Genomic DNA, 21,371 nt, shown 5'->3' with positions numbered 1-21,371 from the left:
GATATTAAAATATCATTCTCTTTAATTCAATGTCATTGGAATTTTTGGTCTTTTTCTCTTCTCTTCTAAAATACCACTGTCTTTAATCACCATTTTTGTCTTACGGGCATCTTAAAAAAATGAGATCCGTACATGAAAATATTAAAATGTAAATAAATATTAAATTTAGAAACTTGGATAAAACCGAAGAAAAAGGGGCAGAAATTTAATATATATTTGGATAAAATTTGAAGTTTTTAAGAGAAAAAAAATTATGATTAAACTTATTCTATTATAATAATGTGTGTTTTTATATATTTATTTAATTATTTTATCCTTAGAATTTTTTTTAAATTATTATTTAAAGAAAACATTTTTCAAAATATTTATCCATATATTTATTAAGATAAGACGACAGTTGAAAAAGAAGAGATGGATGCAAATTGCGTGACCGGTGGGTCCCACACGATTGAATCATTGCATATAAATGTACGGAATAAAATATGGAAAATCAAAATCAAAATCAAAATCAAAATCGACGATCGATATGCGTGGAAGCAGTGAGGTTGTAACTTAATTAAGGTGGATGCGAGCACAGAGAATTGAAGGAGGAGGATTCATTGTTCATCATGCAAATGAAATAAATTTCACTACACTATACTCAAACGCAGCACATACCATAATACCCTGCGATTGCGTTTTTCCTATTCTCTCTTCTCTCTCTGAATTTTGTTGTGAACAAAGTTGCGTGTGTGCAGTGTGGTGAGACCCTAAACGACCTCGTTTTCACGTTCTCTGAGAATGGAAGCGCGAAGTCGCTCCGTGGAAGACATATTCGAGGATTTCAAGGGCCGACGAGCAGGCATCATCAAAGCCCTCACCACCGGTAACGTAACTAATGTGCTTTTCAATTTTAAATTCCATGCACCGTTAAATTACTTATCTACCACTGTTTTTCGGAAATACCTATTCCTTTTTTTTCATGATTGGTTAATGAGTTATGGAACCAGAAAAATAATAATAATAATCATAATTCACGAATCACGGCAGGGGATTGTTCACTGATCTACTGTAGCGGTTTATTTATTTTTTTCATTTTCGGTTGTGAATGACATGTTAACCTGCGACCAGTTACTGTTCCGTTACGACATTCAGTTTGTTGTGGTTTAGACGGAAACCGAACGTGAGACCTGTTTCTTGTATTGAATGAATTGAATCCTTTCTTTCGCATTTCTATACCTTCAGGGAATTTCAGTTTGATGAGTCGCACGTGACGGATTTTGATCTTTTTTTTTGTTTTTTAATTTTATGTTTCAATGTATGAAGGATTTTGATTTTTTTTTCCTCATACTTGTTTAATATTTCTGGCCTGTTTGTGCTGTTGCAGATGTTGAAGATTTCTACAGTCAATGTGATCCTGGTAAACCCTGATTTTAGGTTTGAATTGTTTTTCTAGCGGTTTGCAGTTACTGGCTCTTGAATTTTCCTGATGCTATTGCTTTTCTAGTACATGTACTGAAATTAGCTCGATATTCGAGCATGACTGTTTTTCTTGGTCTAGTGTTTGATTTTCACCGTACCCATCTTGAGGCTCTTGCTATAAAGGGAAGTCAATTCAATATGGGTAGCTTTTATTTTTGTGGTGACTTGGTCATGTATTTATTTCAATTGATGATGACAATTTATTGTTCTCTATCATCTGACTGTAAGCTTCGAACGCCTATTTTTTTTTTTTTTTTGAACTGCCTTCTTTGTAATCATTAGCTAATGTAGCTGTAAATTATATTGCGGTACTCATTTCCTTCTATGATTAAAATATATTGCATAGACTTTGGATATATGATAGACACTTGTGGAATGACAGTAGGTCACTAGGTTTGGTATGGTTCGGGCTTTCCCCATACGGTTTGTGATTGGTTACGACCTTACAAAGTTACATAGTTGTGGGGAATGTACTATTTTGTAATCCCAAGTATCATTCTCCCCTAGAGATATTATTGTATTATTACCCTAGCTGCAGAGCTAGGATGACATGAAATGCTTGATACTTCTTAAAAACCTCTTGGCAGTAAATTTTTTTCGGGAGTAAAGATGTTATGGAGTTATTCTAGCTTCAAATAAAAGTATGCTGTAAAGGTAGAATTACCAGTCGTTTTATCCATATGAAATGTCTTTCCTTTGTTGCTAGTTTATCTGTGTATGAATTTGTTTTTATATCCTTTATTTTTATTCTTTCAGAGAAGGAGAATCTGTGCTTATATGGATTACCCAGTGAGCAGTGGGAAGTAAATTTACCTGTAGAAGAAGTTCCTCCAGAGCTTCCTGAGCCTGTCCTGGGCATTAACTTTGCTAGGGATGGCATGCAGGAAAAAGACTGGCTATCTTTAGTTGCTGTTCATAGTGATACATGGTTGCTTGCCCTTGCCTTTTATTTTGGAGCCAGATTTGGATTTGATAAAACTGACAGGTATATCTTACTCGGAGCATATCTCATATCTCATGTCAACTTGTAAAGGATTTGGTTCGACATGACCTTGAAAATAAGGGAACTAAGGAAGCAATTTAGGTCAACCTTTTTTTATTTATCTTGGTTCAGTCAAGTTCCTGTGGAATTTTTTAACTTATGTTTTTTCTTTCACCACCCTCCTTGCTGACTACAAGTTTACCTCTTGTTTAGTATGAACATTTTTCTCCTTTTGATAGTTATTTGGCTGCATCACTGTTTTTATCTCAGTTTATTTATAATTTTGTTGCTGACTAATTATTGTAGAAGCAGTTGCCCACCATGGACAAGGGCAAAGATGTTGAAGAATATAATAACACATTTTGCCTTTTTCTTTGAGAAAAACATGTTGAAGAGGAAGAGAGAGAGAAAAAGGAATAACAGTGTTGTGACTACTGTTTACTGACTTAAGATGATGCAAGGAGAAAAAGTAGGAGCAGAGCTTTTATATTAGTTTCATGTGAATGGAATATCCGTAGTGGGCTTCCTATCTGACACCTAAATGAATGTTCTTTCTGTCATCGCTTAGTAGGCTGTGTATTTGCTCTTGATAGTTGGTAATCTGAATATGTTTCCTCCATGCATCGATGTACTCATGATTTGGCATTTGTTATGTAGGAAACGACTATTCAGTATGATCAATGAACTACCAACAATATTTGAAGTTGTTACTGGTGGTGGAGCAAAGAAGCCAGTTAAAGAGAAGTCTTCAGTTTCGAACAACAATGGAAACAAATCTAAGTCTAACTCTAAAGTGGTAAACAATATTTTTCTCCTCAAATCTAGACATGACATGTAAAGTAGTTGTCTGGAACTCTTCTTTTTTTCCCACAAGTAGTGTCAATGTTTTGATCTCAGGTCTTTTAAGATAACTTTGCTAAAGTTGATAACCTTTCAAGATACTGTGTTTTGAAGCTCAGTGTTTCTATGAAGTCTGCCTTAAAAAATGTCTCGTCAATTAAGAGAGGAAGGTGTTTATAAATTTTACTGTTGACATTGATTCTTAAGTGCGATGTGAGACTTTTGGATGCACATTTTGTTTTCAAATGGAAATAATAGAGAATTGGTTTGACATGGTCCATGTGCTAAGATGAAAATTGATATTGAGACCTAGAAATCAAAACATTAGGATAAACTTCAAAAAAGCTCGAAATAAGGGTTGTTACAGCTTACATTTCAGTTCCTTGCCTTAGGCATTTCAAGGTGGAAACGTTTCGTATTAACTGTGATGATTTAAACTGGCTGGCACTGAATTGGAAAAGAAAAAAAGGAAGAATAGAAAAGCAAGTTAGTTTAATTGATTGCTTTGAGTGAAAAGGAGACAATTGTTTAGATGAAGAAGTAAAAGAGTTCTTCCTCATTCTAGACCCTGTCACCCAAAACAGTATAACTTCTCATAATCTTCCATTCAATAACTAGCTGTTTTAAAAGACTGAGGTGTTACAATTTGTTAAGAAATTTATCCTTAGCTTTGCATATTTTGTATTAGTTTTGACCTCACATTCGAATGAACAATGGAGTAGGATAAATACTTCAGAGAGATGGTGAGATAAAAAGATCATGAGGGATCCTAATATGTTATATCATGGTTTTCCGTTGTTATCTTTTTAATTCAGTGTATAAGAGCATTAGAATGTGGACATTTATTGATAGCGGCATCTCATGTTCTTAGAGTGCATCAATGACTGTTAATGGAGCATTCACTGGGTTCTGTATAGATGTTCGTGCAAATGTATGTGGGAGGAGTTTGAGAATAGCTGACTTGTATGGCTAGTGTCATCTAGTCTGTGGTTCTCCTTTACTCAGATAATTTGTGTTCTTATGTAATTGTTGGCTGGTGGAGCAGCGGGTTCCCGAAACCCAGGGCAGACAGTCAAAGGCCTTGTTACAACCAAAAGATGAGGATGAAGGACTAGAAGAGCAAGATGAAGATGAACATGGAGAGACCTTGTGTGGGGCATGTGGTGAGAATTATGGCACTGATGAGTTCTGGATTTGCTGTGACATCTGCGAGAAGTGGTTCCATGGCAAATGCGTGAAGATAACCCCTGCTAGGGCAGAGCACATCAAGCAATACAAGTGTCCATCGTGCAGTAACAAGAGAGCTCGCTAATCAAGTTTCCGTTATGGACAAACTTTGTTCGAGCCTTTACTAATCTGGTTAATATGTGTTTCTTTCTAGATGTAGTTGATGGATAGTTTTTCTGTTTGACACACATGTAGATTTTTTGTCTTTTGTGATTGTCTTGGGAAAGTTGTCTTTTCCTAAGCCTTGCCCTAGCTATGGATTCACGTTGGCATAAGCTTCATATGAATGGGGTTGAAACCTTAATCTCCTGGCCACCTTAAATATTAAGGAAATTGAAGTGCTACAACATTTGCACCAAATGAATGGATGGCATTTGAACATGTTAATTTTCAGTTCTTTCGATTGTCTGAGGGGAAGAGCAACGTTTACAAGTATGGTGCTTCTAATCATATGAAAGCCAGAATTTTATTAAAAGCACCAAACCAGATTGTTGTGGATAATAGGTGCCTTGAACACAGAATACTCAAATCTAAACAAAACACTGTCCGATAATTCACTTGCCTGAATAACAACTGATATTTTAAATTAATTTTTAAATAACCAATTTTGGAATGTGGATAGGAAAAGGATGGATGAACTCTAGGACAAGTTGATTCAAAGAAAAGCTAAAATCTCAATGAACGTATTAATGGCATTTGCTAAACCTTGAAACAAACCATATTTCTTGTATAATTTCGTAAAAAGATAAAAACTACTACAATAAGAAGTTCACCTTAAAAATTTCTAAATACAATTTATGATGTTGAATGGGTTGTTAATATTACTTTATTGACTCTTTTTTTTGTCTTTTTAGTAGAGGGGTTGTTAATAACAGGCAAATGGGTGGAAGATATGAAAAGGAAAGATATCTTCTCTCAGTTATGTGTTAAAACATGATTAGTGGCTTGTTGACTCCCAACATTGTCACCTATTAATCATATAATATACTTTAAAGAGTTCGAGTTCTCTCTTGTTTGCAACTTAACTTTTTCCTTGTTCAGCATCACTACAAGTAATATTTGTATCTTAGTAGATGAATCAAATGTTCTCTTATTACATGATTTAGTTTCTCAAAATCTCGTCTTCTTTATCAAAGTTTCCCATGTTATTGTTAGATGTGAGAAAAATATCTTTTCTTCTTCTCATATCTTCACCCTTGTGAGATATTCTATCAATACAATTAACATACGTTACGATAGTTGTTTCTTGATGAAAGGAAGAAAAATAAATTAATAAATACAATCAATATATGTGTTTATGTTATGAAATTGTATTTGTAGTTTTTGAATTTCATGATAGTTTTTTCTTGTCAATGAAAGGAAGAAAAATAAATTAATGAATACAATTAATATCTGTTCATGTTATGAAATTGTATTTGTAGTTTTTGAATTTCATGATAGTTGTTTCTTGTCAAAGAAAGGAAGAAAAGTAAATTAATGAGAAGATAATTTTTGCTTAATAAAAATTATTTATAGTATTTTAAGTGAGATTTATATATACCACAGGGAGTTGATAATTCCACAAAAACCACGTTCCATGAGAATATGACAAGCCATCATCATTAACATCCCCATAAAGGCAATACTTTATTTGTTAAAAAAATTGTGAATGGTTGTGTATGAAAAAAAGAGTTTTAAAAGTATAATTTTAATTTTAAAAAGGAAAATAGAGGTGAATAATTATTATAATAAGATAAAAAATAGTATTATTTTGTAATGAAATAGTATTTTATTATGTACATAGATCTGAAGGTGGGTGGGAAGGAGTAATATAAAAGGAGGAAGCATGATGAGATGCATTGGTGGAATCTCACTCCAAATCAATCCATGGCTTCCACATCTCTCTTTCAGTCTCTCCCTTTCTCTCTCCAAACCTCTAAACGGGCCTCTCCCAAGCCCGCGGCCCACTTCGTTATCCGAGCCCAGTCCCCCATCAGTCAGAACAACGCCCCCGCCCCCGCCGCCGCCAAGCAACGCCGCCCCGCAGATGAGAACATCCGCGACGAGGCCCGCCGCGTGAATGCGCCGCACGACCACCACCTCTTCTCCGCCAAGTACGTGCCCTTCAACGCCGACCCCTCCTCGACGGAGTCCTATTCCCTAGATGAGATCGTGTACCGGTCCCAGTCCGGCGGCCTCCTCGACGTCCAACACGACATGGCCGCCCTCAAGCGCTTCGACGGCGAGTACTGGCGCTCCCTCTTCGACTCCCGCGTCGGCAAGACCACCTGGCCCTACGGCTCCGGCGTCTGGAGCAAGAAGGAGTGGGTCCTCCCCGAGATCCACGACGACGACATCGTCTCCGCCTTCGAGGGAAACTCCAACCTCTTCTGGGCCGAGCGTTTCGGCAAACAGTTCCTCGGCATGAACGACTTATGGGTCAAACACTGCGGAATAAGCCACACCGGCAGTTTCAAGGATCTCGGCATGACCGTTCTCGTTAGTCAGGTCAATCGCCTGAGAAAAATGAACCGCCCCGTCGTTGGTGTCGGCTGCGCTTCCACCGGCGACACCTCTGCAGCGCTGTCCGCGTATTGCGCTTCCGCAGGGATTCCTTCTATTGTGTTTTTGCCTGCTAATAGAATCTCTCTTGCCCAGCTTGTTCAGCCCATTGCCAATGGCGCCTTTGTGTTGAGTATCGACACTGATTTTGATGGGTGCATGCAGTTGATTCGAGAAGTCACTGCTGAGTTGCCTATCTATTTGGCTAATTCCCTCAACAGTTTGAGGCTTGAGGGGCAGAAGACTGCTGCCATTGAGATTCTGCAGCAGTTTGATTGGCAGGTTCCTGATTGGGTCATTGTGCCTGGTGGGAATCTTGGCAACATTTATGCCTTTTACAAAGGGTTTAAGATGTGCCAAGAGCTTGGACTTGTGGACAAGATCCCAAGGCTTGTTTGTGCTCAGGCTGCAAATGCCGATCCTTTGTATAAGTACTTTAAGTCAGGGTGGAAGGAGTTTAAGCCTGTGATACCCACCACGACCTTTGCCTCTGCCATTCAGATTGGTGATCCTGTTTCCATTGATAGGGCTGTTCATGCCATTAAGAGTTGTGATGGGATTGTGGAGGAGGCGACGGAGGAGGAGCTAATGGATGCTACAATGCAGGCGGATTCCACCGGGATGTTTATTTGCCCCCACACTGGGGTTGCTTTGACGGCATTGTTCAAGCTCAAGAACAGTGGGGTTATCAAAGCCACTGATAGGACTGTGGTGGTTAGCACTGCTCATGGCTTGAAGTTCACTCAGTCCAAGATTGATTACCACTCTAAGAAAATCAAGGACATGGCTTGCCGCTATGCTAACCCACCCAAGGAAGTGAAGGCCGATTTTGGGTCTGTTATGGATGTTTTGAAGACGTATTTGCAGAGTAAGGCTCATTAGGTAGGCTTTGCAAGTTTTGCTTCTCCTGAGTTACTCATTAGTATTTATTTACTTTTAGGCACTACTAAATTGTCTTTTTTATAAGCTAGGTCTGAGTGTTGTAATAATTTGCTTTGTTATGCATTGTGGCAGCATCCATATTGGGGCAATCTTAGGGCTTTTGTTGTAGATTTTTCTTTGTTGAGTCATTGCTCGCTCCCGTAGAAAAATGAATTGATACGAGGAGGAAGGCCTATTGTTGGTTTCTTACATGCCAACCCCTCAAAGAAAATAGTCCCAACCTATATAATTAGAACAGTTTTCTTTCATGATATGTTATTGGCATTAAGCTATGTTGGGTAATACGAAGTATCTGTTCAGTATGTGAGAAGAAATTAAATCAGGAAGAAAAAAGGGCAGGAAAGAGCTGCATTGTTGGACTAAGCATACATGTTATATTGAAGCCGCCGCACACATTGAAATGGTAGTCAATTTAGATACTTCATCTTGCGCTTTTTTCACAAGATGAACTTTCCTTAGCCATTTAGTATAGTATTTTATAATATGAAATTTGACTTTTAAACGCCTTCAACTGCATCTGCCATATTAGAAAAGTTGAATGAAATGTAGTGTGTTGGATATCTTCTCTTCCCTCTGCTTTTCATGGTGGCACTGTAGTTTACTGCTGTTGTCCCACTGAAATCAAAACAGAAAAATGGCCCTTGCAAATTTGCATTTGAGTTGAAGTCCTTGTTTTGTAGAAAAGACAAGAAAGGCAATGGCGAATTGGAATTGCATGTTCTTAGTACAACTTGCACAAGTTATTATGAACGCTTTGATTCTATAAAACCGTGAATTACTGTATTATTCGCGTCCTTTAGCTAGCCCATTAACATAATTTAGTTTTTTGAATTCCATTGGATAACAACCGGGCTTTACTTTGGAGAACCACCTGTAAAATGGTAGTATATCTCAACTGTGTTGAATGTATTGTATAGTATAATATATAAAATAGTGTAAACTTTGTTTTGCATGCTTTTTCTTTTGGATTGTATTAGATTTAAAAATTAGACTTCAACTCCACTTTTAAGAATTTAAATTCTGGGCAAGTAACTGTTACATCAAATGGGTTAGTCTTGGAAGATGCTCCATCATCTAGTATTCACCCATTATATAGTTGCTTATTTGTACGCAAAAGGTTTCACAAAAAGAAAGAACATAGATTATCTTGCAACCTATCAGTTCACAACACAACAACAAAAAGTTTTCTTTTCTACCCGTTGCTTCGGTGTCCCGTCAAAAGAAGTAATTTTTGTTGTCATTGATACCGATTTTTAGGGTGACACAATTTACATCCATTTGATACTAGAAGAGTAAAATGGTAATAAAAAAAAAGTAAACTTTTGTATTTTTTTAATGTCAAATGAAAACAAATTGTATATGTTAAATTATCATTTATTTCTTTTTAAAATAGAAAATTCACTACTTGTTTTTTCCGACTATAAACTCATTACAACTAAATAACAAATACAAAAAAGTAAAGCAAGTGGTGTTTCTATATCTTTTCGAAAGGAAAATTGGATAGAACTTTTCGTGTAAGATTGAGTAAAACACTTCCTTGTATTACACTCAACTTACCCGAGACTAGTCTATGTTTTGAAGAAACTGCACAAATCTTAAACAAGAATGGTGAATAATCAAGAAAATACAAGAAAGGATTCAGCATTTTACTCAATTATTTCCACTCCTCAGAGGCGTTGCTTTTTCAAAGGAACCATTGTCTTATTAACTGTGTTAACCTTTTGCTAAGCAAACCAATTAGAGCAGGGTGATGTTTGTTTCACCGCAGATGGTATCAAAGAAAGTGTTTTACTTTGATAAAGTCGCAACATGCAGAACTATATATACATTAAAAAATGGTAAAACAAAAAACATCACTTCATGACAATTCTCAGAAAGAAAGCAAAAATATAAACTAATTAAAGAATAAAGACATAGCATCCATCAATTTTACACCTTAAATTCAACTGGGTCCAGCTTTCAAACCAGCTCTGAACCTTTCTATAAAAGTATCAGCTTTGGTGTCAACATCATCAGGGCTAGGATCATAGAACAATAAGATTGCAGATTCTCCACCATCTTCACTTCTTGCTGACTCCATAACTTCATCTTCTAAATCTGGGGAACCACTACTCGAGCTACTATGGCTGTTTATTCTAACAAAGTCACCCTGCACCCGGAACTTCCAGGCCGGCATATTGAACGGCGGCGGTGGAGGCGGAGGTATAGGGATCAAAGGTGACTCCTTACCAGTAACAGCCACATTTTCCTTCAAGAAAGTCTCTTTCTTGTTTGATTTAAGGGAACTGGCCACACTCCCACGAACTGGTTCGGTTTTGGATGATGAAACATGCGACGATGAAGCAGACTCAAGTTTCTTCCTCTTGCTTTTCTTAGAAGGAAACAGATTGTGAAAAACTGAGGAAACTCGAGGATGTGAATGAGGTTCAGAATTTCGAATGCGATTAAGATTTTCAAAGCTTCCTTGTCTTTGTTTCTTCTTCTTCTTCTTTCCCGTCGAAGAAGTCAACAACTCTTTAGTTGTTGCACTTGTTCCCTTATTCTTACTTTCCCCACTCCTCTCCTCCGCCGGAACTGGTGGTGGAGACCCCGGTAGCAGCGGAACCTCTTTATCTACCACTTTCACGACGCTCTCTTCTTCCAAGTCAAATCTACAATAACCGTTAACGTGCGTATCATCATAAAATCGCCACCGTTCGTCGGAGGCTAGCCACGGCGACTCTTGGCGGAGATCCGGGTAGGAGTTGAAACTCCTGAGCCTGTTATACGATTTGTAGGACGTGCGATCTGTTTCCTCGTACCACCGTGGCGTTGTTGTAGGGTTTGGTTTCTCGTACTTGTGTGGAGTGTCGGAGAAACTCTCGTCGGCGTTGTTCCTGCTGAGGAAGGCGCAGAGAATAGCGAAGATGATAAGCACAAAGTTGAGGGAGTCCCAACTCTTCTTCACGGAATTGGGTTTGAAAAGATGGTAGGGGAATGCGTGCAACGTGGAAAAGATGGTGGGAATTATGACCAACGTGAATGCAAGTGCAATCACCAGAACACATATCAGAACTGCACCGGAGCTGAGAAACAGCGAGTAAGATCGACGGAGGCGGCGGTGGCTACCGTTCTCCGTCCAGAAGTTTGGTGGCGCGTCTTCTTCTTCTTCCGCTTCCATTTGGTTTTCGCTTAACGTTAGTTCCTTTGTTTTGATAATGCCTTTTCTGTTCTTTGTTCGCTTATATATAGACGTAAATACGTGATTATTATTGTTATTATTATATTAATTATTTCATTTTTTTGACATATTTTATTATATGAATTTAGTGAAATATTATATACATGCAATTTCTTAGTTATGTATGAGAAATTATTTGCAATTCAGTGTATACAGCCAAATAAAAAATGTTGTAAGTAATTTTTCATGTGCATTTCGAATCGGTCAAATTTATATTAATATTTTTATATTATGCTTGAAGACTATTAAAATGGACTAACTCAAATAATGCCATATCACGTAATCACGTTGCTACCATTGCAAATTAGATGCATATATTTTCTTTAAACTTTGTTTTTACAACTTCCTACATTTTTCTATTAATAAATTGGAGCTCTTGGTGTTACTTGACAACATGGCTTCCATAAAGACATTAAAATAAGTTAAATTTGTTATGATTTTCTTAAAAGACAACACACTATAAGATAATCAATTTAGAAAGATAATCAATTTAACTCCTAATTTTCGGAGTTAAATATTTTATAATATTCATTTTTAAGATTAATTTGATAGTTTACTTGCAAAAAACATTACGTATGTTCTAGCATACACCAAGATGAAGATAATAATGTATATGATAAGTAACGAAAAAGATGAAGAGGATTAATAAAATATGTTATTATTAATTTTTATAATTAAATAAAAACTGGTGTGATTTAGATACAAAATTCAGTAAATAAAATCAATAAATATTAAAACTAGATTACTTATATTTCTTTGTTAAAAAAAGGCATTATTTGATTCCATTGTATAATGTTGAAGGGATTCCATTGTATAATGTTGAAGGAAAGCGTGTTGTGTAATGGATAGCTTTGTTTTTGTTGTTTTATTAATTACGTTAAAAGGAACCTTAATGAAGCATGTTTAATTATTTCGCCTTTGTTACGTTTTGTGCAAAACATGTTTTCTAGACATATTATTTGACTTTATCTTTTAGTTTATGATCCTATGTACAAGGAACATTCTTCGAATTTTCCTTTATATTTAAAAGATCTACAATGCATAATTTAAAAAATATAGTCGGTGGATAAACTATTTATAGGATTAGAATTTGAGTAAAAAAATTGAAACAAATGCATATAGTGTCTATTAATTTTCGCACTTAATTAGTGGTAAATTATGAATTATTATGATTAGATAATTTATTATTTAAAGTCAAATTATTTTTTTCTATATGTTTTTAAGGAAAAAATAGTTTATGGCAAAATACATTTCTCTCATTAATTCTAATATACAACATGTAATAATATATATAGTTGATGAATTTTTATGATAAGAGGAGTGAAAATTAAACTGTTAAGTTTCATACTTTTTTTACATGCTTCTTTTCCAAGAAAAAGGAAAGCAACGTATAAGAAAGAATCCTTCCATTAATAGTTAAAATTGACTTTGAATATAAAACTAAAATAATCAAGAAAAATGTGGCTGTTCACTATATGTTAAAAGGATCAATAGCTGTTAGAAAGATAATAATTAAAAGAATTATTTAAGTTTAAAATTTCTTGGTAAATTTAAATATTTTTAATTTAACTTTTATTTTTTTTATTATATATTTAAAATTTTATATTTCTAATTAAATTGTCATTTAATTTTTCTTTAAACTAAATTACGTGAAAAGACAAATAAAAAAAATGTAAAGTAAAATAACAATTACGTGATTAATAATGAAAAAAATTAAATTAAAAAATATAATGTTTTAAATATAAATAAATTATTTTAATTAAAATTATTTGAATCTGATTTTTCTTATTAATTGTATGAAAAGTAGTATAATTTATTGATTGTTGTAATTTATATTTTTGTTGTTACTTAAAAATGTAAAGATTGCTAAAAAAGAGTACGTGTGTGAGACATGGTTATAAGAAAAATTATATTATAGAATACAAAATTCACTTTACAATTATTATAGTAAATAATGTGTTTATTTTCTTATAATAATAAAAAATAATAAATTTATTGTTATTATAAAATTGAATATTAATAATTTTTATAATCTTTTATTTATTTTGTAAAAAAAATATTAAGTTGAAATAACGATTAAATAAAAATGGTAAAAATTAAAATAAATATGTTATTAATAAATTAATTATTTTAAATTTCAAATAAATTATTTAAAAGATAAAATTAAAATAAATTCAAAGAGCAAAAGTATATGTATACATAAAAGAAATATAATTAAAATATTAATATATTCAGTTATGAACAACTTTTGTATTTTTCCTGATTGTAAATACGCTAAAGTTGGGTTTACATTCAAGATACAACCGGATTAAGGTGCATTCATGCTAAAAATATAATAAAAAGGTTCAAAACCCCTCAGACATGAATGAATGACATAACAACTACATTGGTTATTGCAGTCATAGATTTTTGGGAAACCAACGTTGTTGTTGATTATGGGTTCAAATGCAGCAGAAGAAGAGTCTACCTTGATCGCCATTGATAGCGATCAGAACAGCCAACATGCAGTCAAATGGGCTGTGGAATATCTCTTCAGGAACAACTCTTCCTGCACCCTCCTTCACGTCAGAACTAAGAACTTATATCACAGTACGTACATTGCTCAAACTCATGCTTCACCAATGGATTGTATTTTTTATGAACACCATTTAAATTCTTGCAAGAAATAGAATCATTTTTTGTAATCATGCATAGAATTTTTAATTTTTTTTTCTTTGGGTTGCGTAGATGATTTGGAAGTTTTCCCTAAGCAAGGTCGTCCGCCAACAGAAGAAGAATTGCAACAGATTTTTCTTCCCTTTCGAGGATTTTGTGCTCGAAAAAGGGTGCTGAATTCATTACCAAGTTTGAAGCTTTGAAAATCTTTAGTTTTAATATGAATGCAGATGTCTTATATCAGTTTTTTATTATGAACACTGAAAATTTCAGGTCGCAGTTAAAGAGTTAGTTCTGCAAGACACTGACGTAGTAAATGCGCTTACTAATTACATAATTCTGAATTCTATCAACAATGTTGTCGTTGGTGCTTCTCGCTCCAACGCTCTTCTAAGGTCATTATTCTCTTTCTCTCTCACATACAGAAGTTTCTGCAGAAATCAGTAATGACTGCAGAAATCATAAAGAACTGCATATTTTATTTTTTTTGTGAATTTTCTGGTTTATCTCTTCAAACAAATAGTCTTGCTAATTATATTGTACAGGAAATTTAAAGATGTAGATGTGCCAACAAGCTTGTTAAGATCTGTGCCACAATCTTGCATGATGCATATCATATCAAAAAGAAAAGTGCAGAATATTCGACCAGCAGGTCATTCTCATCAGAATATTAGTATCGCACCATCAAAATCTCTAAAAGCCATCAGGGAAAGTTTTCGGTCCAAAGATTTAAACAGGTTTGAACACAAAAATGTTTATAATTTGATGGTTAAAGAAGAAAATGATTTGAACATCCTAAATGATATTAGAAGGTGAAATCAATTTATACAATAAGTTTACTAATTTTATATAAATTCTAGACATAGATGCAAGTTTATACATGTTTCTGTGCTTATTTGAACAAGTTTCTGTGCTTGCTAAATGTTGTTACATGTTTTATATTGTATAAACAGAAGATCGCTCCAAATTAAATTTTGGCAAAGCTCAAACAATGATGGGGTATCTCCAATAACACCACACAAGAACAATGGAGAGACTGATTCTACAAAACTATCTGATGAAACCAGTTCTTTACAAACTTCATCCAATCAAAGTTTCCTTAAAGAAGACACTTCAAGGTTGTTTGATCATCAAACGAGTGAGACATCACATGGAAAACAAAATGTAGTCATTAATTCGAATTGTAGGAGCAAATCTTCCAAAAAGCCTCCGGTAGGTGATATTTTGCATCATATAATTTTTATTAATTATAATCCTCAAAACAGTTTTAATGATTAATGTTTCTCATTCAGACAACGAAGCATGAAAATATAAGGCAAGAAGAGGGAGACATGCATGAAGAAGAAGAGAGGAATAAACCATCAAATGAAATTGCACCAAACAAAGTTCTATTTAAAAGATACAACATTAGAGAAATCGAAATAGCAACTAATTACTTTAACAATGCCCTGAAAATCGGTGAAGGTTCATATGGACCTGTTTTCAAAGGGGTGCTTGATAACATTGTTGTTGCTGTCAAGGCTCTCAGACCTGACATAACCCATGGGGAGAAGCAGTTTCAACAAGAGGTTGTCATGTTTTTGCTTTAAATAACCGGATGCTTTTACATTCATTTGACATATAATATTTTCACATATAATATAAGGATAAAATGATTAGATCATAAATTTTTATATTTTTCTAAGAAAAAAAGCAAATAAAAAGTAAGAGAATAAATGAATGTAAAAAACTTAGAGTGATAATATTTGTTTCCAAGAAAAACTAAGTAACATCTTGAGTCCTCTTTACTTGACAACATGGGTCATTATAAGTAATCGTTTGTTCTGGTACATGAGACAGGTTAGTGTTTTGAGCACAATAAGACATTCAAACATGGTTAAGCTTTTGGGTGCATGTCCGGAGTATGGATGCCTTGTGTATGAGTACATGGAAAATGGAAGTTTAGAAGATCGTCTATTCCAAAAAGATAACACACCAGCAATTCCATGGAAAGTTAGATTCAAAATAGCATCAGAAATTGCCACAGGCCTTCTTTTCCTTCATCAGACAAAGCCTGAGCCTATTGTGCACCGAGACCTGAAACCGGCAAACATTTTGTTGGACTGTAACTATGGTAGCAAGATCACTGATGTGGGTTTGGCAAGGCTAGTTCCACCTGCTATACCGGACAAAACCACTCAATACCATAAGACAACTGCAGCTGGTACATTTTGCTACATTGATCCAGAATATCAGCAAACAGGACTATTGGGGGTTAAATCAGACATTTATTCACTAGGTGTAGTGCTGTTGCAAATTATAACTGGAAAGCCTCCTATGGGTGTGGCTCACTTTGTTCAAGAGGGTATAGAAAAAGGTACATTTTCTGAGGTTCTTGATCCTAATGTCATGGATTGGCCTGTTGAGGACACTTTGTCATTTGCTAAGTTGGCTTTGAAGTGTTGTGAGATGAGAAAACGAGATAGACCAGATCTTGCTTCTGTCATTTTGCCAGAGTTGAGTCGGCTTACAAATTTAGGAGTAGTGATTACATTTCCCAAAGATAAAATCATGGTGTAAAGCTTTCCATTTCGTGTAAATTTATCTATGATTTTGTATAATGTATATTCAGGAAGCAAATGAATGGAAACTGAAAAATAACAACATAATAACAATGTATAAACTCGCTAAGTTTGTGATCAATATATGGGATGCTAATGCTATACTCTGTTTGTGGAAACCAGGCCTCTTATAATCATTTAGAAAGCACGTTTGAAAAAGAATGTATATGTATATGTACATATACTATTTGTATTTGTTTGCATATTTGGCAAATAAAAGACTATTTTATAAACTAATTTATATTGGAATATGCTTAAAATGAATTGATTACCTTAAGTCATTCTAATTTGAATTGTTAAGCAATAAATTGATTTATAGTCTTATATTTACTTTACAATAAAATTAAAAAATATATAATTAATTTTTCACTTAAAACATAATAGTTTTTAAGTAACGTATTGTGTAAGTAATTACAACCAACATTATATAGGAAAATAAAATATTCATTTAAAAATAAGATAAATGTATAATATTTAAGTTAGTTTTGTAAAATTGAAAATGACCTATATATATTTTAATGTTAAATATTAAAAAAGTTATAATTATATAAATATTAAATAAAAATATAGAAAATAATCCTATAAAACTTTTTTAAAAAGATAAAACATGACCGATCTCAGAAATTAGTTAAAAGATAATATTTTAATATTTTAAAATGATGATATTTTATTACACACCATTCCTTGAGGAACTATTTTTCAAATAAAAAAGTACTTAAAAGTTTTAATTTCATATATTTTGAGCTGAAAGAAATTAGTGGATATAATTTGGTTAAAAGTTGATAAATAAGTTATACGAATTATTAATATATTAACTAATGAATGCATTAATAATGGTAAATTAGTACAGAAAAATATTTAAAATATGTTTGACTAGAAAAATCAGCATATTAACGAGAAAAACTTTTTGAACATATAACAATATTGGTATAGTATGTCACACGATAATATTCTATAATATTAAGATAAATATTTTTATTATAACTAATATCACAGATACATTTTAGATATTAATCGAATTAATCTAAAAACATGTAATTTTTAGATATTGTTTATATTTGATCTATTAATAATTTAAAGTATAACTCATTACACATAGAAATAATTTAGAAAGTATTTTCTAAGTTGTCTTTTTATAAAACCGTCGTCACGCTATCTTTTAATCTATCACTATTACTAATCAAAATTTAGAAACTGTTTTTAAAACTATAGAGAAGCAAATATAATATGAATTTCTTAGAAATGTAGCTAATAGACGTGTAAATTTACAATATAAAACCCTATATAATTATATGCGTATATTTATGTCTTTATATTTTTTGAAAAATTTCAGAACATTTTCTAGGTTAGCTGTAAAAAAAAGTAATTAAAAGTTTATTTTTTTTATAATGGTTCTAAGGATTATCGAGGTAGAAAATTTTATATAAATTTGTAATTTAAATGGTGTATTCATATTTTTGTTCTTATTTTATTTTTAATTTCGCAAGAAGTTTCGCATTTCCGGTTCGAGCCGGAAATAAAAGTCTAACCAGACCGGACCGGGTGTCTAACGCGCCGCCATACTCAAAATCATAACTGTCTAAACAGCGTCGTTAGTTCATCTGCGACTCTCTGATTTGTTCCTTTCTCTCTGAAACCCTAACCCTAACCTCGACCGTCTGGAAGCCTCTCCAATGGCGTACCAGACCCCTGATCGAGATTCTGAATCGGATCCGAAGACACCAACGCGTCTCTATAACCCCTACAAGGACCTTGAAGTCCCCATTCGCAACCTCTACCAGCTCCCGACTTCCCCCGAGTATCTCTTCGTCGAGGAGGCTCGCCGCAAGCGTCGATCCTGGGGCGAGAACCTCACCTTCTACACAGGATGTGGCTACCTTGCCGGCGCCGTCGGCGGTGCCACCGCCGGCCTCATCGAAGGCGTAAAGTCCTTCGAGTCCGGTGACACCGCCAAGCTTCGCATCAACCGCGTCCTCAACTCCTCCGGTCATGCCGGCCGAGCCTGGGGCAACCGCCTAGGCGTCATTGGCCTGCTATACGCCGGCATCGAGAGCGGGATCGAGGCGGCGAGGGACACCGACGACGTCTGGAACAGCGTTGCGGCCGGACTCGGCACTGGCGCGTTGTATCGTGCCGCGAGAGGGGTGCGGTCGGCGGCGGTGGCGGGGGCTGTTGGCGGCGTCGTGGTTGGAGTTGCTGTCACCGCGAAGCAGGCATTGAAACGCTACGTGCCTATTTGAGAACGACACATTTTGTGAGCATTTAATTTTTCTTCTTCCTTTATTGGGGTTACTATCAATTTTGAGCGATTGTTGGGGTATAAGCATTGTTATACCAGCATGTGGCAGTGTTTGCCGTTGCAAACAATTGGTTTTACCGTTATGCATATTTTTTCAGCTTGATAATGGCTAACCTTTCTAATGTAATTTGTCGAATCATCATGCATGAATAATTGGGACGGCTTTAATGCTGGATATATAGTATCAAAATATCGTTCCTCTGTCAGTGGGTGCGAGCGGAAGATTTTGTAATCGATGTCACAAAAAGATTTTGTGGTACATGATTTGATAGAAGTAATGGTTAGTTAATATTTGTGCTGAAAGAATCCCGGGTCAAGTTTGTGTGCTTATGATTAATGAATTCAGGGGATTTCAGGTGATTTCAGGTAGAATATAATTGGAGATTTTCTGTTTAATAAGTTTGGTATGCTTTTGTGCCCTCGTATCTCTTTATATCTTAGGAAACTAGCAAATGTGTTGTGTTCCATCTTTATTTATATAATTTTGTAATAGTTAATAGTGTATTGTCGATGGCCGTTATGCCATTTATTCAGCTAATATTTAATTTAGCTGAAAGAAGTTTGGGCTCTATACGAGTTAACAAAACATATGCTCTGGTTTGACTACATATTATTTGAGGGGGAGCTATTTCGTTGATAAACCACTGTTAATGTCTGCTAGAAACTTTTTCCCGTGAAAAGAATGTATGCCAAAGTAATTAGTGTGTTGACGGAATTCAGTTGATAGTAGATGCGATGTTTTTGCTCTTTCCATCCTTGTGGTTTAGCTTTCATAGACAAATATTGTGAATTCTGATTTTGTCATGTAGGAACTTCGAATTTGGTAATTTAGCCTTACACTTGTGATGCAATAAGCTCCTAAATAAGCTAGGACACCATTAACTATCCCAATCTCTTGCCTCTTAATTGATGCTATTAATTCTTTTGCTCAAACCAAGCAATAAACATATTCATAGCTTTTCTGTGTACAGATTACCACCCATTATGTCTTCTTGCTTGTCTTGCTAGGTGTTGTTTAGGGCTAGAATTGAGTGAAGAAAAGTTTCCGAGCATATGATTGTGTTGGTTTTCTATAGAAGGAATATATCTTGCCGATTAGCACCGAGGGATTTCCCCCTTCTTTTTTTTCCTTCTATGTTGTATGTTTTGCAACTCTAGTTTCCTGTGTATCATTTCTAATAGATTGTGATATTGGGTTTCTCCAACATAATAGGAGTCTTAACGTGGAAATTATCTAGGGTCATCCTAGTCGTGGTGTGGTTTAGGTAGTTTGCTTGATGTTCTAATTTTCTATGTTTAAAGTTTAATCCCAATGTTGCTGTTTTTTGTCATACATAAAAAATACCATTTTAACTGGCCTTAGAGATTTTGAACTCCCAAAAATATAGTTGTTATTGGCTTGTTATCTGCTCATTCTTCTTTTGGTTAATAAATTAAGCTCAAGTGTGGTTGATTATTCTGATGTTTATTTTTAGGCTTTCACACTCAGTTAGCTGATTATTATTACAGTCTAATAGGTCGTGCTAATCCTTCTTTCTGGGAAAAGGCTTTGAAGCTTTCGCCTTCCAGTAGTTGGCTTGCCTTTTGATAGTAGTGTTTTTCCTTTTTTAACGCCAAATCTACAAATTAAATCTGAATTAAAGCAACCAAATGATAGTGTTACCCCCATCGCTTATATTCACGGCGTTACTATAGTTTCCGGGCTATTTCTTTCTTCACTTCCATGCTTTTTTCTTCAGCTTCATGGAATCCAGGGACTGCCAAACAGGCCGGGCCTGCTGGGCCTTTCGCCCGTTTAAAATGGGATGGGGTTAAAAATTGAGTGTTTTTCTCCCTTCGCCACCACCAAATACTCTCTACTTAATTTGTTTTTGTTATAAAACGGGTCTCACTTTCAACGCACAATCTGTTTACAAATTTTATATTTTAATTTATTGTTTTTATTTAAAAAAAACAAATTTTATATTTTAGTTTATTATTTTTATTTAAAAAAAAACCTTAACGGATGTCACACATCCGTTTAAATAATTTTATAAAAAATATTTAAATAATTTACTAAATAATAATATATAAATTAAATTAATAATTATTATTTTATTAAATAAAATAAAATTAATTTATATAATTATATAATAAATTTAAAAATATTAAATAATATTTATATATTAATTTAAAATATAATAAATTAATAAACTAAAAGAAAAATCTCTACTGTGGTCAGATTTATAAAAAATATTTAAATAATTATTTAAATAATAATACATAAATTAAATTAATAGTAATTATTTTATTAAATAAAATAAAATTAATTTATATATAATTATATAATAAATTTAAAATAAATAAATAATATTTATATATATAATAAATTAATAAATTAAAAACTAAAAAAGAAAAAATCTTAATAGATATGGTATATCTGTTGAAAAAGAAAAATGAAGATGTAGAATATTTTAAAATATAAATGATAGTTTTATAATTTTAAAAAAATGTGGTGTAAAATATTTTAAAATATAAATGATAGTTTTAGAATTTAAAAAAAAATGTGATAGTTCTTAATATAAGATGGTATAGGCAACCCTCTTATAAATTTAATCTGTCAGT

The 21,371-nt window shown here is 33.9% G+C and overlaps 5 protein-coding genes across 5 annotated transcripts; 4 read left to right on the top strand and 1 right to left on the bottom strand.

The window, feature by feature from the left end:
* The first annotated feature begins 567 nt into the window (after positions 1-567).
* On the top strand, positions 568-4,897 carry LOC108333883 (PHD finger protein ALFIN-LIKE 3). The gene is made up of 5 exons (XM_017569364.2): positions 568-865; positions 1,367-1,399; positions 2,218-2,446; positions 3,101-3,239; positions 4,329-4,897. The coding sequence occupies exons 1-5, from the start codon at positions 781-783 to the stop codon at positions 4,593-4,595; spliced, it is 753 nt and encodes a 250-aa protein (XP_017424853.1). The 5' UTR covers positions 568-780; the 3' UTR covers positions 4,596-4,897.
* Positions 4,898-6,336: 1,439 nt separating this feature from the next.
* Positions 6,337-8,295, top strand: LOC108334398 (threonine synthase, chloroplastic). Its single transcript, XM_017570226.2, has one exon. The coding sequence runs from the start codon at positions 6,344-6,346 to the stop codon at positions 7,931-7,933; it is 1,590 nt and encodes a 529-aa protein (XP_017425715.1). The 5' UTR covers positions 6,337-6,343; the 3' UTR covers positions 7,934-8,295.
* Positions 8,296-9,535: 1,240 nt separating this feature from the next.
* LOC108332957 (uncharacterized) lies at positions 9,536-11,184 on the bottom strand. The gene has a single exon (XM_052870920.1). The coding sequence runs from the start codon at positions 11,151-11,153 to the stop codon at positions 9,936-9,938; it is 1,218 nt and encodes a 405-aa protein (XP_052726880.1). The 5' UTR covers positions 11,154-11,184; the 3' UTR covers positions 9,536-9,935.
* Positions 11,185-13,648: 2,464 nt separating this feature from the next.
* LOC108332956 (U-box domain-containing protein 35) lies at positions 13,649-16,427 on the top strand. Its single transcript, XM_017568257.1, has 7 exons — positions 13,649-13,802; positions 13,941-14,038; positions 14,142-14,263; positions 14,414-14,605; positions 14,822-15,080; positions 15,161-15,436; positions 15,708-16,427. The coding sequence occupies exons 1-7, from the start codon at positions 13,649-13,651 to the stop codon at positions 16,425-16,427; spliced, it is 1,821 nt and encodes a 606-aa protein (XP_017423746.1).
* Positions 16,428-17,927: 1,500 nt separating this feature from the next.
* Positions 17,928-18,973, top strand: LOC108333330 (mitochondrial import inner membrane translocase subunit TIM23-2). The gene has a single exon (XM_017568742.2). The coding sequence runs from the start codon at positions 18,142-18,144 to the stop codon at positions 18,706-18,708; it is 567 nt and encodes a 188-aa protein (XP_017424231.1). The 5' UTR covers positions 17,928-18,141; the 3' UTR covers positions 18,709-18,973.
* Positions 18,974-21,371: the final 2,398 nt, after the last annotated feature.

This window comes from Vigna angularis, chromosome 11 (genome assembly GCF_016808095.1).
Source record: "Vigna angularis cultivar LongXiaoDou No.4 chromosome 11, ASM1680809v1, whole genome shotgun sequence".
NCBI classification, from domain to species: Eukaryota; Viridiplantae; Streptophyta; class Magnoliopsida; order Fabales; family Fabaceae; genus Vigna; species Vigna angularis.
The sequence above is the reverse complement of the archived record's forward strand: the minus strand, read 5'-3'. Positions and strand labels throughout refer to the sequence as shown.